The 19,269-nt window shown below is 40.5% G+C and overlaps 1 protein-coding gene across 1 annotated transcript; it reads left to right on the top strand.

The window, feature by feature from the left end:
• Nucleotides 1-2,789: 2,789 nt before the first annotated feature.
• On the top strand, nt 2,790-9,576 carry tmbim4 (transmembrane BAX inhibitor motif containing 4). The gene is made up of 7 exons (XM_041254118.1): nt 2,790-2,991; nt 3,752-3,860; nt 7,164-7,269; nt 7,378-7,411; nt 7,700-7,817; nt 8,633-8,678; nt 8,796-9,576. Exons 1-7 carry the CDS (start codon nt 2,901-2,903, stop codon nt 9,000-9,002), a joined length of 711 nt encoding a protein of 236 aa, XP_041110052.1. The 5' UTR covers nt 2,790-2,900; the 3' UTR covers nt 9,003-9,576.
• Nucleotides 9,577-19,269: the final 9,693 nt, after the last annotated feature.

Here is a 19,269-nt window from a genome sequence, read left to right on the forward strand (position 1 = left end):
CATACACATGCTAGAGGCACTGCTCAGGTTATGAACGGTCCATACACATGCTAGAGGCACTGCTCAGGTTATGAACGGTCCATACACATGCTAGAGGCACTGTCCAGGTTACTGATCAACACAAAAAATTCAGTTATTTTCTGTTTTATATTTGTAATTAATTTAGAACAATTTGTAGATTTTATTTTTCACTTTAACATTACTGACTTTTTTTGTGTTGATTGGTGGCAAAAACTCCTAATTAAATCCATTTTGATTCCATGTTGTAACACAATAAAATGTGGAAAAGTCCAAGGAGGGTGAATACTTTTGAGAGCCACTGTACAGGCTCTGAAAAGAGAGATACACGTTCCAGCTACAATTCTGCATTTTACAGCATCTCTTACCCCAGTCTTTTAATCTTAATGTGTCTTTCCACAATTAGCGTCAGTCATCTGATTAGACTGTAACCTCATGACCTTTCTGATCAGATTGACGTATATGTGTTTTAAGACTGCAATTCAAAGACTGTTTCATGCGAAAAAGATGAACAGCTCAGAATATAACGTGCTGTTATTTGATATGACGGATTGGGGAAGATGACAGCTGCAAAAGATTGTGAAATCTCAAAGGTGTCAATCACAGCACAGCAGTAACCCAAACACACAACATAAATATGCACAGTTCTTACTGGCTTTCAGACAAGTCAATAAATTGTCATACAAGAGTGATCAATTTGACCTATTTAAAAGTGACAGCAACCAATGATATTGACTATAGGAGAGACGCCTGAGATCAAAGAGCTGTGCTGGATCTACCAATGAGGAATGCAATCAAAGCCTTGAGTCAGGCTAGCCCATGGTCAACAATAACCAACGTCAGAGAGGATCGATCTCATTGAAACTCTGGTGAAAAAAATCAGACAAGCCCTGCATTTCTACAGTAACCACAAAGACCCACTCCTGACTGTTGGTTCATCAGTTCTCTTTTTTTCAGTAATTCACTTCCCTTTTCCTTTCAAAGCTGAAGATCTTTGTGTATGATTGTAAAACGTCGCCTCTTGTTAATCTATCTCTTTTCTGTGTAAATGTGTGTATCTGATCAGACATGCCACGTCTCACTCAATTTTAGTAGTCCAGATCCTAGACGAGAGGAATTGACAATGTATTTGAATAGAATATTATACATTTCATCCAAATCTCACTCGCTATGATGATCACATCTTGGCATATTTGCTTGAAAAAAGTTGACTGTGGTAAATTGACCATGGTAACAAAACACAGCACCAGCAAGTACAGTAAATCACATGTTATTGTTAAAAAAAAAAAAAAAAAAAAAAAAAGGTAAGTACTAAAAAGTATAAGCATGGAAAAAAAAAAACATATACAAACACAGTACTATTTCTCACCACGATTTTACTAGGAAGGAACACCTTTTTTTTTTTTTTTTTCTTGGCCGTTTAATATTAAAGTTGCTAGCTCTGTGAAACAGTGACCCCTGGTGGTAGCACTGACCTGAAACAGCACCAGCTGCTCCCAATGCTTGCGTGCATCTCGGCACTCCATCAGCAGGTAGCTGTTAACTTGGCAGTGATATAACTGGGTTTTATTCCCAGCTTAAATGTTGACCATTAAGCCTCAATTATTCTGTTCCAAGTAACATAATGTACATATCTGCTGCCAATAATATAAATGGATTACTGCGTGGAAAATGCACTCACATTCCGATGCCAACACGGTTTTAAAAAAAAATGGAATCATGTAAACACAGAAAAGTGACATTTTCAGAAAAGTAATATTGTGATTTAGTTTTCTGAAGCCTGCATTGTTCATTACACTTTGTAGATGCACTGTATGAGCTACACCCAGTGCAGGTGAGGCAGATTAACGTACCCCCCACGCTGTCCCTCCCAGAACACACATGCGCAGTTTAGTGAGTGTTTGCAGGAGAATCTAACGTTTTTGAGGAAGCAGTGCAATAATAAGAGGAAGCGGTGTTTGAATAGCTCCATAGAAAACGGTCAATGAGCCGAGCTGCACTTTGTGGTTGAGTCTGCTTCATTTTCCAGCTGGGATTTTGTTCTCAGGGTGTCACTGCAATGTTTAAACACATCCCTCTCGCCTCATGCGGGCTCACCTCTTTCTTTATCAACAGCTCTCACACTTTGATGAGCAGCATTTTAAATCATTCAAGAGATTCTACAGTCCAGAACCACAGCTTCTGAGTTATACCTGCGGGTTAAACAAGGGGAGATAGCACATCTGTCATTCAAAGACAGGCAGCCCAGACCTGTACCATCTCATTAATGTAGCTCCCTGTTACAGAAGCCCAATGATCCGTGTTATCTTCCTTCAAGCAGACTTGTTTTCTCTTGAGTGACTTACTAGACTGGAAACCATGGCAATCCGTACTCTCTTGTAGAAAGAAATACAGTCAAAATGCAAATAAATTGATTCTGTGTCTTTTAACGTTACCACAAACATACTGCTCATGCAGTTTGGTTCCACCTTGTTCCCTTTCTTTCAGATGTCTTTGCAAATATTCAGTCAGCTATTTCGTTTCAGTAAATGAAGAAAGCGTTTTAAAGGCGAGCTACTGTATAGCTGAGCTTGAAATGTCTTCCCCTTAGCAACTGCAGCACGTAGTACCAGACAAATGCTACAAAACGTTTTCTTGCATTTTAGCTCAGTTGCTTCACCCGTGCACCTCACTGTGGTGGGTATTTGCGTTGCACCTCTGTACTTTTCAGATGATCTGGTCTGATCTCCTTCTGCGTTTGATTACACAGGTTGGTGTCAAGCGATCGATGATGCGATTATGCGGAAGTGAAGCTGACGAGACAAGGCTGTTGCTGCGTGTTTTGGAGAGGAGTGTGTACACGGCTGTGTTTCAGTAGTACTTGTACTCTTCTGTTGTGTAAAATGGAATCCGAGAAGTATCCACGATCGTCTATCGAAGATGATTTTAACTACGGGACAAATGTGGCGACAGCCAGCGTCCAAATCCGAATGGGTCAGTAAAAACAAATAAACTGAATGGAAATCGAAAGTATAACAGCGGAGGCTAAATTCTGAAATATCAGTATCATTTAAAAAAAAATACTGAAGGGACTTTATATCTGACACATACCAGACCCTTTCTTCAAATTAACTATATTTGATACCATTGACGTGTGTTTTATAACGTTTGTTTTCATCTATTTTAAAACGAAACACGTTTTCTCGTACGGAATGTGCAATACCGCGATGACGCGTGCTGCTCTGTGCGGTTTTATTTATCCTATATTACTGTGATATTTTTGCCGTTGTTTGTTTTGTGCAGATCGATAATACTTTGCAATAACTGGACTGCAAAACCTAATGTGCGCACGGCTGTGCGCAGCATACACAATGACGTGGTTTGGTTTCCATTGATCATTGCATTTGTGTGGAACTGTCGTTTTGTAAATAATGTAATACAAACCAGTCTGGTTTAAAATAATAAAAAAAAAGACACCGGGAGTTTCTGTTTTTGCATATAATCCCTTTATTTCAGTCAAGGACTAACATGAGCTGTGATTAGTCGCATGGCCCCGGTGAAATGCATGGAGTCGCGCAGCTGGGTTTAATCAGGGGAGGCCGAAGTTCGTCTAGTCGTCTGTTACAATCCTGTTTAAAATGGTTAATCTCTGGTTTATGTATGGTCTTTATCGTTCAGTCTGCACATTGAGAAATGCAGTGGCGGGTTTATTCACCTCTGTTTTAACCACTCTTCATCTTCCTTCCTTTGACAGATTTTCTGCGGAAGGTGTACAGCATCCTTTCCATTCAGATTATTCTGACCACAGTGACGTCAGCTGTCTTCATGTACAGTGACTCCATCAAGAACTTTGTTCATGCAAGGTATTCTAATAGTAATACACTGAAATCCCAAATGATCTCTCTGCTCTGAGACACTGAGCAATTAGTAATACAGTGAAATCCCGAATGATCTCTCTGCTCTGAGACACTGAAATCCTGAATGATCTCTCTGCTCTGAGACACTGAGCAGTTAGTAATACACTGAAATCCCAAACGATCTCTCTGCAATGAGACACTGAGCAGTTAGTAATACAGTGAAATCCTGAATGATCTCTCTGCTCTGAGACACTGAGCAGTTAGTAATACAGTGAAATCCTGAATGATCTCTCTGCTCTGAGACACTGAGCAGTTAGTAATACAGTGAAATCCCGAATGATCTCTCTGCAATGAGACACTGAGCAGTTAGTAATACACTGAAATCCTGAATGATCTCTCTGCTCTGAGACACTGAGCAGTTAGTAATACACTGAAATCCCGAATGATCTCTCTGCTCTGAGACACTGAGCAGTTAGTAATACAGTGAAATCCTGAATGATCTCTCTGCTCTGAGACACTGAGCAGTTAGTAATACAGTGAAATCCTGAATGATCTCTCTGCTCTGAGACACTGAGCAGTTGGTAATACACTGAAATCCCGAATGATCTCTCTGCTCTGAGACACTGAGCAGTTAGTAATACACTGAAATCCCGAATGATCTCTCTGCAATGAGACACTGAGCAGTTAGTAATACAGTGAAATCCTGAATGATCTCTCTGCTCTGAGACACTGAGCAGTTAGTAATACAGTGAAATCCCGAATGATCTCTCTGCAATGAGACACTGAGCAGTTAGTAATACAGTGAAATCCTGAATGATCTCTCTGCTCTGAGACACTGAGCAGTTAGTAATACAGTGAAATCCTGAATGATCCCTCTGCTCTGAGACACTGAGCAGTTAGTAATACAGTGAAATCCTGAATGATCTCTCTGCAATGAGACACTGAGCAGTTAGTAATACAGTGAAATCCTGAATGATCTCTCTGCTCTGAGACACTGAGCAGTTAGTAATACAGTGAAATCCTGAATGATCTCTCTGCTCTGAGACACTGAGCAGTTAGTAATGCATTGAAATCCCGAATGATCTCTCTGCAATGAGACACTGAGCAGTTGGTAATACAGTGAAATCCTGAATGATCTCTCTGCTCTGAGACACTGAGCAGTTAGTAATACACTGAAATCCTGAATGATCTCTCTGCAATGAGACACTGAGCAGTTAGTAATGCATTGAAATCCCGAATGATCTCTCTGCAATGAGACACTGAGCAGTTGGTAATACAGTGAAATCCTGAATGATCTCTCTGCTCTGAGACACTGAGCAGTTAGTAATACACTGAAATCCCAAACGATCTCTCTGCAATGAGACACTGAGCAGTTAGTAATACAGTGAAATCCTGAATGATCTCTCTGCTCTGAGACACAGAGCAGTTAGTAATACAGTGAAATCCCGAATGATCTCTCTGCTCTGAGACACTGAGCAGTTAGTAATACACTGAAATCCCGAATGATCTCTCTGCAATGAGACACTGAGCAGTTAGTAATACAGTGAAATCCTGAATGATCTCTCTGCTATGAGACACTGAGCAGTTAGTAATACACTGAAATCCTGAATGATCTCTCTGCAATGAGACACTGAGCAGTTGGTAATACAATGAAATCCTGAATGATCTCTCTGCAATGAGACACTGAGCAGTTAGTAATACAATGAAATCCTGAATGATCTCTCTGCAATGAGACACTGAGCAGTTAGTAATACAGTGAAATCCTGAATGATCTCTCTGCTCTGAGACACTGAGCAGTTAGTAATACAGTGAAATCCTGAATGATCTCTCTGCAATGAGACACTGAGCAGTTAGTAATACAGTGAAATCCTGAATGATCTCTCTGCTCTGAGACACTGAGCAGTTAGTAATACAGTGAAATCCTGAATGATCTCTCTGCAATGAGACACTGAGCAGTTAGTAATACAGTGAAATCCTGAATGATCTCTCTGCAATGAGACACTGAGCAGTTAGTAATACAGTGAAATCCTGAATGATCTCTCTGCAATGAGACACTGAGCAGTTAGTAATACAGTGAAATCCTGAATGATCTCTCTGCTCTGAGACACTGAGCAGTTAGTAATACAGTGAAATCCTGAATGATCTCTCTGCAATGAGACACTGAGCAGTTAGTAATACAGTGAAATCCTGAATGATCTCTGCTCTGAGACACTGAGCAGTTAGTAATACACTGAAATCCTGAATGATCTCTCTGCTCTGAGACACTGAGCAGTTAGTAATACATTGAAATCCCGAATGATCTCTCTGCAATGAGACACTGAGCAGTTGGTAATACAGTGAAATCCTGAATGATCTCTCTGCTCTGAGACACTGAGCAGTTAGTAATACACTGAAATCCCGAATGATCTCTCTGCAATGAGACACTGAGCAGTTGGTAATACAGTGAAATCCTGAATGATCTCTCTGCTCTGAGACACTGAGCAGTTAGTAATACACTGAAATCCCGAATGATCTCTCTGCAATGAGACACTGAGCAGTTAGTAATACAGTGAAATCCTGAATGATCTCTGCTCTGAGACACTGAGCAGTTAGTAATACACTGAAATCCTGAATGATCTCTCTGCTCTGAGACACTGAGCAGTTAGTAATGCATTGAAATCCCGAATGATCTCTCTGCAATGAGACACTGAGCAGTTGGTAATACAGTGAAATCCTGAATGATCTCTCTGCTCTGAGACACTGAGCAGTTAGTAATACACTGAAATCCCGAATGATCTCTCTGCAATGAGACACTGAGCAGTTGGTAATACAGTGAAATCCTGAATGATTTCTCTGCTCTGAGACACTGAGCAGTTAGTAATACACTGAAATCCCGAATGATCTCTCTGCAATGAGACACTGAGCAGTTAGTAATACAGTGAAATCCTGAATGATCTCTCTGCTCTGAGACACTGAGCAGTGCTTTCATTGCAGCAGGGCCACTCCTGTCAGCAATATCAGAGTAATGGCAACCCCCACATTTTATTTTCAAAGTGATATGTAAAAAAAAATCCATAGGATTTTGATTGTAAAAATATCTTGGGTTTACCCATAGTAAATAGAGTAAAGCCTAATTTTTTGTATTTTATGAATGTGTGCTGAGTTTATCCATCTCTGCCCTTTGCTTTAGAGCAGTAATACTAGATTACACAAAAATATGCATACATGCAATTCAGTACTTTCATATATACAGTGGTGTCCTCTAAGCCAGGCATCATATGTGTAGTTGTGCAGGTTTTTTGTAACCCTGTGGTTCTGTTCTCCCAATAGCCCTGCTCTGGTTTTGGTATCAGCTGTTGGCTCTCTCGGTCTTATCTTTGCCTTGGCCATCTACAGACACCAGCACCCAGTCAACCTTTACCTGCTCCTTGGCTTCGTAAGTATTTACCACCCCTCACCCCAAAAAAAAAGAAACAACCTGTACACTGTCAAATGTAGGCCTGTTCATCGTGACTGAGCACATTTTCAAATACTTCTTCCACAGACACTTTTTGAAGCTGTCACTGTTGCTACTGCTGGTGAGTGAACTTCTGATCTCTATTCAAGCACTTGCATGAAGACAAATGTGCTAAACTGCTTTGTATTACTTTACCCAACCCTTTTTATCAGACATTTGGTTCTTGATTCAGGAATAGAAATAAGACTCGTGTTGCAGGTTTCAATAGGATTTGATTAGCCACAGTGGTGTGTTTTGTTAAACTCATAGTAAAACCAGGAATGGATCAAACTGCTCTGCAATGGGAGTCTTCTTTCCATGCCTGTTGATTTGATGTGTTCCTGTATTAAGTGCTGCTGTTGTCTTTCAGTCACGTTTTACGAGTACTCTGTGGTGCTCCAGGCCTTTGCTCTCACTGCCGCTGTGTTCGTTGGCCTGACCGCCTACACCTTCCAGTCAAGGAGGGACTTCAGCAAACTAGGAGCGGGGTTAGTGTTTAATCTGTCCCAAAACAACAACAACAACAACAACAACAACAAATAATTCAAACATACTGCATTCCCCAGTTTAATAAACAACTTGCACCGATCTTCATTAGCGATATGTTTGACCTCTTCAACAATAACAAGACGACTTTTCCCCTCACTCTTTGACTGCCTAGCCCCCCTAATCTATCCAGAGATATACAGATATTCTTTAGAGCTAAAGTGGTACCGGAACAACTTGGATAGCTGTGGCAGTGCCGCAGATTTCCCATAAAGTTCAGTCCTGTACACCAATTCTGTATTCTAACAAGGCTGGAGTGACTACCATCACTCCCAATAGGAGAGCCTTGGGCTGGGACCAGGTAAATGCTCTGCCATGGTAGATAACCTCTCTGATGTTAAGAATATTGACTGTAGGCACCAGAATTAGGATTAGATTGTCATCCCTGCCGTCTAATGTTGTCTGTGTATTCAAATTGACTGTGTTATCTCTAGCTTTCTTTGATTGTTCTGTTATTTCCCTGATTTTACTTAGTTTGAAATTATTATAATTGGGGAATTGTCTCTGTTGTCTCATTACTTTGTCCTTTCTTAGATTTACCCACTAGCAATACTTACAACTTCAAACAAGAAACTTCCCAGAACAGTAATTTTCTGCTCCTGCCATTTTCTTTTCTTTTATTTTTTTACCATTGTCTTCTCAAAATGTGCCTTTCTTCTGTAGTTAGTTTATTATCCTGTGCAAAACCCAGTTCGAGTAGGTTCTCTTGCTGTGTTGGAGTCATTATTCTGAAGCTTGCTTGCTTACTTGTTTTCAGGCTTTTCGCTTGCCTGTGGATTTTGATAATTGCAAGTTTCATGAGGGTAAGTACTTTTTAAAATGTTTTTATTTAAAACGTGAGCCAAAGAAAGTTGAAATGTATTGTAAACCCTCCCTCCCCCTCCTGAACCGAACAATTCCCGTTGTGTTTTGTCGCTCAGCTGTTTTTCCACAATGAGACAGTGGAGCTGGTGTTCGCTGGTGCTGGAGCCCTTGTGTTCTGTGGCTTCATCATCTTTGACACCCACCTGCTGATGCACAAGCTCTCCCCTGAGGAGTACATCCTGGCCTCCATCAACCTGTACCTGGACATCATTAACCTGTTCCTGCACCTGCTGCGCCTGCTGGAGGCGATGAAGAGGAACTAGACTGCCAGGCAAGAGCAGCTCAGCCAGTGCCTTGGGTTACACGATCAGCTGTTATGTTTTAATGCTCATACTTTCCAATGCTGGCTGCAAATGTATAATCCGTTCCTAATGAATTCACTGTTTGTTATTCACTAATTCATACCCTCTTACTCTCCCACCGGGGGACTGTGTGAGAAGTGTGCATTCATGCATGTGTGAATGCATGCCTTATACATGGGATTAACATCACTTGTTGCAAAGGAAAATGGAATGAATGTGGGTAATTAAAGGGCTGAATTCAAATTGAATGACTTCAGAACTCAGAGGAAGTGCAGAATATATTCAGGTGTTCCTGTGGTGTTCAGTCGGAATAAATTATGAATTTATGGCCATTGTATTTACGGATATAAAAAAAAAAAAATTTGCAACAATTTTTTCTGTTAATTATTTATAATTTAGACTCTAAAGGTGCAATATTACTACATACAGTATATTACTATTTGTTTTCTAATATATTTAATGCTGGGAATACTGTGCTTGATAAATGTGAAGTATTTTGTATATTAGAATATGTTAATAAATTTGCATCTGTCCAGTTTTTTTTTTTTTTTTTTTTTTTTTGTAGTAGCCTAACAGGTTAAATTACAGCCCTGCAAGAGGGTGAGTAGAATCTTAAACTGTAAGACAACCATTTAAACAAGCTAGCTGGCATTTTTAATGGGGGTGTGGAAGGGTGGTGGGTAATTCACTGACACAGGAGACAGACAAGTATAGGTGACGACAACACACAGGTGCCCAGTTTTATTTCCAGGGGATGTTTTACTTTTTAGCCCGCAGAGGGCGCTGTTGTCTAATTTTGGATTACATTACCTTTGTGTTCCAAGATACAAAACTAGGGTGTGTGAACCATGCATCCGCTGCAGAGTCGCTTACAAGGACATACAGTGAGTCAGTGGCTGAGCTGGGATTTGAACCAGGTACCTCCTGGTTATAAGCCTGTTTCTTTAACCACTGAACCACCCTTCCTCCTACGATACTCAATACATAACTACTCGATCGCTGGCATCACAGGAAGAACCAGCCACTTAGTGGCAGTACTTTTAAAAAGCTGTCTTATACAAGACATTGACAGTGTGCCTATCTTGGATCATTAGAGGTAATGACTGCATAGCTGCAGGGAAAAAGTAAGAAGAAATTATTTTAAACTATAGGACAAAAACAAAAACTTAAAGGTCAAACAGTTCTTGTGGATATCCAAGCCATCCTGGCACACAACAGTCAATAGTGAGGAGGGAATACACTTTTATTGGTATATTCCTTCACATAAGTAGTTTTAAGCATACATTTATAATAAGAATTTACATTGATTTACTTTTTTTTATTTAAATACAAAGCTTTACAAGATTTAGGCATAATATGTATACAGTATATAGTTTACTAAAACCATATGTTCTGTTTCATTTTATAGAGATATTCAGGCGCATGGTCACAGCCAGGACAGTATTATGTTGTAAAGGAGAGACACTGAGATGCTAGGGGTCTTCCTATTAACAGTACCAGTCATCACTGCTGCTATACAGCTGGGTTGGACAATAATGTCATTTTCATTCATATTTTAACTCGCATTAATTGTTAGTTTCTACACTGTTCTCTCCCACAGTAGAAGGCAGGTCTGAATTGAAGTCATTTTCCTGTGCCCATTTTAATTACCTGGCACTGAACAGCTCCCCTGCATCTCTTTCTGGACAAACCGGTTGTCTACAGGAAGAGAACATGCGAACACTTATCTGTTTGGAACTTGAAATAATAGACTTGGGCGTGACTACCATGATGCCACCAGAACTTAAAACCACGCACCGAACCGTGGCACCAACTGCTAAGGTATGGGAACAAATTCGTTTTAGTGCAACACGCAGCTTGACCACAACATAACACTGGTCGTAATGCACTGTATCTTTTCGTTTAGTACAGTGATGCCTACACCCTTGAAACAAATAAACTGTTGTTTTTTGTTTTTTTTAAGAAAACTGTACTGTATTGCATATATACTGTTGTAAGATTTTTCGGAGACTTCGTGTCGGTTTAGAAATGGAGACCCTTCCACACACAGTGTTTAATTTAATGTTAATAATTTAACATTAACTCACTCACTGTTCACTCCCTGCATCAGGTGAGCACACACCACAACGCTCGCTCTGAACTGCGCTACTGCCAAAACATTCACTCCGGGAGCTAACAATACATTTTATTTAAACGTTATAATTATTATAGATTCTACCTCTTGATTAACTGTGTCAATATAACCTATAACTGTTACACTGTCACGAAAGCTTTGTAAAAACGCAGTGTCTCCCGCTAAGTAAATAAAGGGTCGGCGAGGCGCTGTGAGCTCCACAGTGGTAGGGCAGTATTAGTACGCGACTCTCTCAAGTAAGTGCTCATCCTCAGCCGTGCATCGGGTCCTATGTCTCCGTAAGAAACAGGGTCGCCACGGAAATCCAAGACACCACGCTTTGGCCTTTCCGTGGATGTGTTGACAAAAGTAACATCAGTGACGACATTCGAGTTTAAAGATTTCAGGGATACGATTAAAGGCTCTTCCCGTTCAGCCGCCATAGCACGCAGCAAACAATTCGTGAAATTGTATGGCTTCCAATTATTTCTGAAGTGAATCAGTCTTAACAGCTTGCATTTGAGATGGTAAAAATGCACATCAAAGTGGGGCTGTGACGAGGATGCGTCACAAGAGTGGAATGGCAAATGTTCTGCGTTTTCCTAAAAAAAAACACCACCTATGTCCATTTTCCCCAATGTATTGTAGCGATGTCGGTTAACGCCGGGCGAGCGCGGGTGTGAACCCGGGACCTCTCGCACTAACTGGCCCCTCTGCAAGGACAGTATAGCAGGTCTTTGTGGTATGTGTTTCCCCTGTGCGCGCTACAGTATCCTGTATGATACAATTTGTAAAAAAAAAAAATTGGGAGCCATAAACTTCAAAAAAAGTTGTTCATGAGGTTCAGAATAAATGTGGCAAAAAAATATATAATAATAATAATAATAATAATAATGTGTGTGTGTGTTTGGCCATTATAAGGTGAGGGTAAAGGGTTAGTCAGCCATTGGATTGCATGTTTTCTACGTTGTGTTTGTTTTGTAAATGTATACACATCGATGTTATTCGCTTTACAGTACAAGTTGACAAGATTCGTTGCTGGTTTGTAGTTTTTTTTGTTTTAAATCTCAACTGTTCTGCGTTTTTTCTTTCTTTTATTTTTGGACTGGAACCCAAGTTTAAGGGTCTGGTAGCAGAATTTCATCTCTGCTAGTTCTTGCACGTTGCTTCTGAAGATTTGATCTCATTTCTGAGGTACTGTTTCACATGTGATCGCATGTTTGAATGTTTAAAATGATCAGGTTCTCTTTTCATGTCCAATAATCGTGTGTGTGTGTGTGTTTTACCCAGTTTGTATAATTTAGTATTACACAGCCCATGTTGTGTAGCTGTCAATCATATTTATATATCAATGTACCTGTTATATTTAAAAGACAAACACATAAATACACAGCTACCCTGCAGTGTTAGTACATTAATGCTGTCCGCTTCATGTCGTTATGCTGTCTGACGCGAATTTCAGAGAGCACTGCCGTTCTAAATGTTTCCCTCTGGTTGCCTGGCTCTGCACAGCTATTGCCCCTCTGCACTAAAGCCAGAGGAGCTACAGTTTCGCTAAAAGGGAACCCTCCTACGCGTTTGTAGTCAATGTCTTCTATGCACACGTGCAATGTGCCAATCCGACCAGCAGGGGTCGTTCATTAGAGCCCCAAACTTTAAAGGTCCGGGGCTAGGGTTAGTATATAGAAGGGATCATTACAAAATGTCTGAAAAACGCAAATGAAAAGACACAGTAGAGGGTAGTCTTGAGTCAGTAACATAAGCTGCCTCTTGCCTTCAGGTGCGTGTGTGGTTTACTGGCAAGCATTGCTTTACATATCTGTTACACAAATGACTCGAGGTAACAGACCCCGACTGTAATTAATTAACCTGTATTCCAAATTATACACAGTAATAATACAGTTGCGAGGAAACCAAACGACAGTTACTATGAGAATACATTCCGAGATCCTTTCGCTACATGTTTTACTCCTAAAGGTAACCATATTCACGTTTTTTGTAATTGCTCTTATTTGAAATCGTTCTTATCCGTTTAAGAAAGTTTACAAACGAGAGGCGACCATTCGGCCCATCTTGCTTGTTTGGTTGTTAGTAGCTTATTGATCCCAGAATCTCATCAAGCAGCTTCTTGAAGGATCCCAGGGTGTCACCTTCAACAACATTACTGGGGAGTTGATTCCAGACCCCCACAATTCTCTGTGGAAAAAAAGTGCCCCCTATTTCCTGTTCTGAATGCCCCTTTTGCTACTCTTTCTGCGCGCTGTTGATGGCATGTACTCTTATAAGCAAATATGTTTACGTGTACCTGCTCTTAGTCGAAATCACTCTCAAACATAATTATTTACTGTATTTATTTTCTCATTTGATTTTGCTCTTACTAGTGACTTAATTGTATTTTATAACTGCTCTTATCTGTAATGTTTTTGTAACAACATTAAGTCGCCCTGGATAAGGGTGTCTGCTAATAAATAAATAGGACTACTACTACTACTACTACTACTACTAATAATAATAATAATAATAATAATAATAATAATAATAATAATAATAATGTTCTTGTAAATAAATTACAAAGAAAGGGTGGGGGTGTGTGCGTGTGATAATGCATTGAATCGATTCAAAGTGTTGATACAATCCAACACACAATAGTATTTTTCTGGTACTATAGTTGGAAGTTGTTTATAACTGAGAGAGTATAAGAGGACAGTTCATGTAAAGCGGATTTATTTTTTATTTCACAGGCCCCTCCTAGCACTAGTCTTGAACTACCTCATGTTATATTAGGGAAGGTACTCCCAAGATTTGTGCTGATTAGGGCATGTGAAACCAGCTGTAAATGTTGATGCCTATGCTCATTACAGCCACACTGTTTAAGTACAGTAAATAGAAAACACAAAGACGGGCCAGTGTAAAACTGCTCCATTCTTTCAATTAGGGTTATGGTTAGGCTGATTTCAATCTTATACTCAGTGTTCAAATTCTCTCAGCTGTACATCAATGAAAAGCCTGGCCCATCTTTCTACCTATGCCCCACAACATTAAGGGTCTTGAACTGTGGTCCTGATATGGTCACACACTGGTACTGGCAAGGCGGCATGTTACTGCATTGGAGTACCATTGTGGTGGTATATAACATGCCTCTGCAGTAACAGAGTACAGTATCACGAGCAGCCTCACGCCATTCCCCATTTGTGAAGATTGCATTTTCATTACACTGCCGATCATTTGGTGAGGGTATGGTGTGAAATGGTGAATGATACTAATAATAATAATTTCAGTTCCACTGAAAGAAAACAAGTTTCATCACAATTGGACAAGGGATTTCTCTATGAATGACAGCCTAAATAGACCCTCAGATCAGTGGCAGAGCAACAGCAGGTGCAGCTGCACTCAGACCCACGCACTCAGAGGGCCACGCAGGGGTTAGAAAGGTTTTATTTATTTTTGAACAATGATAATATCCTTTGCATTTATATGTGCAGATGTTACACATTTGTATCACTGTAGCTGCCAGTAATTCAGATTGTATCACTATTGTCTTAATTATCCTATCTTTTTTCCCCGGAGGCTGGTACGAGGCACATCTGGAAGGTTTTGGGGTACTACTCAGCACAGTTATAGTCTGTGTTCCCGACTCATCCTGTAGTTTAGACGGAAGCTGTTGGATGTTGCTGCGGGCACCAAAATAAACTACAGCAAATCAACATGCCTGCATTTCTGATTTAAAATAATAATAATAATAATAATAATAATAATAATAATAATAATAATAATAATAATAATAATAATAATAAAAACTGTTTCCTATGTGAGACAATTTCTGCAAATGTCTGTGCAGAATTGTGAATTCTGTAATCATTTCTGTGATCGCAGAATTGGGGAATCTTGGTAGGCTTGATGATTAAACCTGTCAGTTTATGATTAAAAATAGTGTAGTGTTGGATGTAAAGATGTACGCAGAATAAAATAAAGTAGGAGAGTAGAAAACGTTCTTATTACATACTGTTTCATACATGCTAACATTCTGATAATTAAATACAGTTCAATGTTGAACACTTGATTTGGTGTGTTTGATGTTTATAACTAAGGGTTAAATGAACGTTTAGGGAGAGGGGCCCAGAATAAGGTCCTGCACTGGGGCCCATGTTCCTCTTCCTTCGCCACTGCCCCAGATTATGACAGTAACTTCATAAAAAGGGGTTCTTGGCCAGTTTCATCACAATTGAACTAGGGGTTCTCTAGATAATATGAAAAACACTAAAGTGTAAAAGGGATGCACTCCCACCTCCACTGCAAAAACAGCAAATTAATGCTAACCTGAGTACTGCAAAAACAGCAAATGAGTGCTAACCTGAGTGCTGCAAAAACAGCAAATGAGTGCTAACCTGAGTGCTGCAAAAACAGCAAATGAGTGCTAACCTGAGTGCTGCAAAAACAGCAAATGAGTGCTAACCTGAGTGCTGCAAAAACAGCAAATGAGTGCTAACCTGAGTGCTGCAAAAACAGCAAATGAGTGCTAACCTGAGTGCTGCAAAAACAGCAAATGAGTGCTAACCTGAGTGCTGCAAAAACAGCAAATGAGTGCTAACCTGAGTGCTGCAAAAACAGCAAATGAGTGCTAACCTGAGTGCTGCAAAAACAGCAAATGAGTGCTAACCTGAGTGCTGCAAAAACAGCAAATGAGTGCTAACCTGAGTGCTGCAAAAACAGCAAATGAGTGCTAACGTGAGTGCTGCAAAAACAGCAAATGAGTGCTAACCTGAGTGCTGCAAAAACAGCAAATGACAACTTTCAACCTTTTGCCGACACAAAGGCCTTCAAAGCTGAACAAACAAAAAGCTCTGTGATTCTGCCTCACTCGCGCGAGGGAAGGTGTAGGACAAGGGAAGGTATGATGCAAAACAAAAGAGATAGTCAGGGGGCCTCGCCCCTTATCTCCACTAACTAGACAGTCTTGTGCTCTCAGCCAAACTGTTTGAATTACAGCATTCAGACAATGAGCCCCCCCTCTCCAGGAAAGTGCCAACAGAGAGCTAAGGAGTCGTGGAGCATCCTCCCTGGTGAATAGAGAGGAAACAAAAAAAAAATCCACTTCAAATTCCAGGGCATGATGTATTCATGCTTAGCGGCACTGACAAATTCCATGCTGATTACGTCAGCCTTTGATCTGGCTGAATTCTGTTCTCTCAAATCACCTGTCCTTGTGTTGTAAAAGAACACATAGAGAGCCTGCACGTTTAGCACTGTGGCATTACACATTAGCGGAGACTCCTTGGGTGGTGCAAACGGACTCCCGACTGCAGCCGTTTCTCACTCTCAGTTCATCATTGATCTGAGCATTCTTTCACAGAATGAGTGTAAGATCACCACAGTAATCTGTGATCAAGTATATCATCCTGTGGAATTTAAAGCACTCATCAACAGCCTTCTTCTAAGGGTCTCTATTATTTCAATTTCACTGATGCTGACATGATGGGATCAAATACAAGGATTGGAGAAATCATAAACCCCTGCCACATCACTGTTAATAGGGCCCAGGCCGACCGTCTGCAGCGGAGAAGGCTTTGGGTAGAAGGAAGGAAGGAAGGTGTATATTACTGTTACCTGCTCTAATTTCTCAGGGAATATGAAACCCTGTAGTAAAGTTAGTCAGAGGGCTAGTCGAGATGGAACACCGCTGCCGTACTATTTTCAGTAGGCAGCTGTGATGCAGTCGAATTGGAACTCGCATAATAGGCAAGCGACTCACATCTCCTGCACAGCTCTGATTCAGTCAGTAGTCCTCTTGATGCAATGAAAAGAACAGGAACTTCTATTCCGAACTACAGTTATGGATTCTGTCCTGTCCTCTGTTGGTGAGATGACATGAGGTTAAAAGCTTTAACACCACAAAGGCAGACGAGCCCGGCTCTCGAGCACTGCTGTTTTTAACATCTTGCTCTTAATGTTTCTATATTCTATCTGTTTGCGTGATTGTGATTTGAGAGGGTGGAGTCCTATGAATGGAAACATTCAGCAGAATAATTATCCTAGTTGGCTGGGAAGGCACATATAGAGTGCCTATAGGAAGGATTCACCCCCTTAGATGTTTTCACCGTTTGTTGTGTTACAACCTGAAATCTTAATGCATTTAAATGGGATTTTTTTTCCTTTGATTTACACAACCTACTCAACACTTTCAATGTGTGAAAAAAATTGGGGAGGGGGGGTGTGTGAAAAAACAAATAAATTAAAAATAAGGAACCTGAAAAGTCTTCATTAGATAAGTATTCACCCCCTTTGCTGCTCCTAAATAAGCTCAGGTGCAAACAACTGCCTTCAGAATCCACACAATAAGCTAAATGGAGTCCATCTGTGCGCCATAAAAGTGCTTCACATGATTTCAGATTAAGTACACCTGTCTCTGTAAGATCCCACAGTTGGGTAGTGCATTCAAAGCAAAGATACTGCCATGAAGACCAAGGAGCTTTCAAAACAACTCTGGGATAAAGTTGTGGAAAGGCACAGATCAGGGGAGGGGTATAAAACAATTTCAAAGGCATTGAATATCCCTTGGAGCAAAGTCAAGTCGATCACTAAGAAGTGGAAAGTATATGGCAACACCATCCCTACTGTGAAGCATTGTGGTGGCAGCATCATGCTATGGGGATGCTTTTTAACAGCAGGGACTGGGAAGCTTGTCAGGGTAGAGGGAAAAATGGATGGAGCTAAATACAGGCAAATCCTTGAAGAAAACCTGCTTCAGTCTGCAAAAGACCTAAGACTGGGACGAAGATTCACCTTTCAGCAGGATAATGACGCCAAGCACACAGTCAAAGCGACACTGCAGTGGCTTAAAAACAAGAAAGTCAATGTCCTAGAGTGGCCCAGTCAAAGCCCCGACTTGAATCAGATTGAGAATCTGTAGCAAGACTTGAAGATTGCTGTCCACCAACGATCCCCATCCAACTTGACAGAGCATTAACAATTTTGCCAAGAAGAATGAATGAATATTGCACGATCCAGATGTGCAAACCTGGTAGAGACTTACCCCAAAAGACTAACAGCTGTCATTGCTGCCAAAGGTGGTTCTACCAAGTATTGACTCAAGGGGGTGAATACTCATCTAACCAAGGTATTTCAGTTTTTTGGTTTTTCATTAACTGTTGTTTCACAATAAAAATTCTCTTGCCTCTTCAAAGTGTTGAGTAGGTTGTGTAAATCAAAAATCCCATTTAAATGCATCAAGATTTCAGGTTGTAACACAACAAACTGTGAAAACGTCCAAAGGGGGTGAATACTCACTATAGGCACTGTATGATAGAATAATTATCTTGGTTGGCTGGGAAGGCGCACATGTGATAGTTGCACAACGTGTCTGTTCCATGTACAATCTGTTTAGAAGAGGAATATGATACAATTAGGAGGATGACTGTCACAGATTTCAGAGAAGACTTCTGGCAGAGGTTATGATGATGCTGGCACAGGCATTCAGTTATACAACAAGGGTGTCAGATGCTGAAAATTCGAGATTTAAGGACAAAAGGACTGTTCGTTGCTGGTTAATCAGATCTGTGGAAAAATCGGCCAATTTCTTTTTATTTATTTCTTTTTTTTTTAATTTTACGAGAAAACCCATTACAAGCAGCGGTGCAGCAGCTGCACAGTTACAACCAATTTAAACTAGACAATGCTGCTAGAACAAACTACAGCGTATCACGAACTTGAAACTGGAAACAGGACTCCTGTAAAAGACATGAAGATCTGAAGCTGGGCATTTTAACAGTTAAACACAGCTCTCCTGACTTAGGCTTTCTCCTTCTTCTTGTACCTCATGTTAAAGGTGTGCTATTTTATTAAGTCAACACACACACACAGTAAATCATTGGAAATAATGCAAGTTTCATAGTTACAGGCATTTCAGTCTTCAGAACATCCTCCATTCCTTATGTGTCTGTAAGCGGGGTGCAGGGAGGCTGCAGATGGTCAGTTGGTTCAGGTAATTGTTACAGTGAAAGTGGACAGGTAGAGTGGTCCCAGTCATGTGTGCTGTGCTGCAGACAGTGTTGTGCATTTCAATTGGAAGGTAGCCCAAATTACAGTATATGAAAATCACAGACCACCTCCATCCCCACT

Source organism: Polyodon spathula, chromosome 7, assembly GCF_017654505.1.
Source record: "Polyodon spathula isolate WHYD16114869_AA chromosome 7, ASM1765450v1, whole genome shotgun sequence".
Lineage (NCBI taxonomy): Eukaryota > Metazoa > Chordata > Actinopteri > Acipenseriformes > Polyodontidae > Polyodon > Polyodon spathula.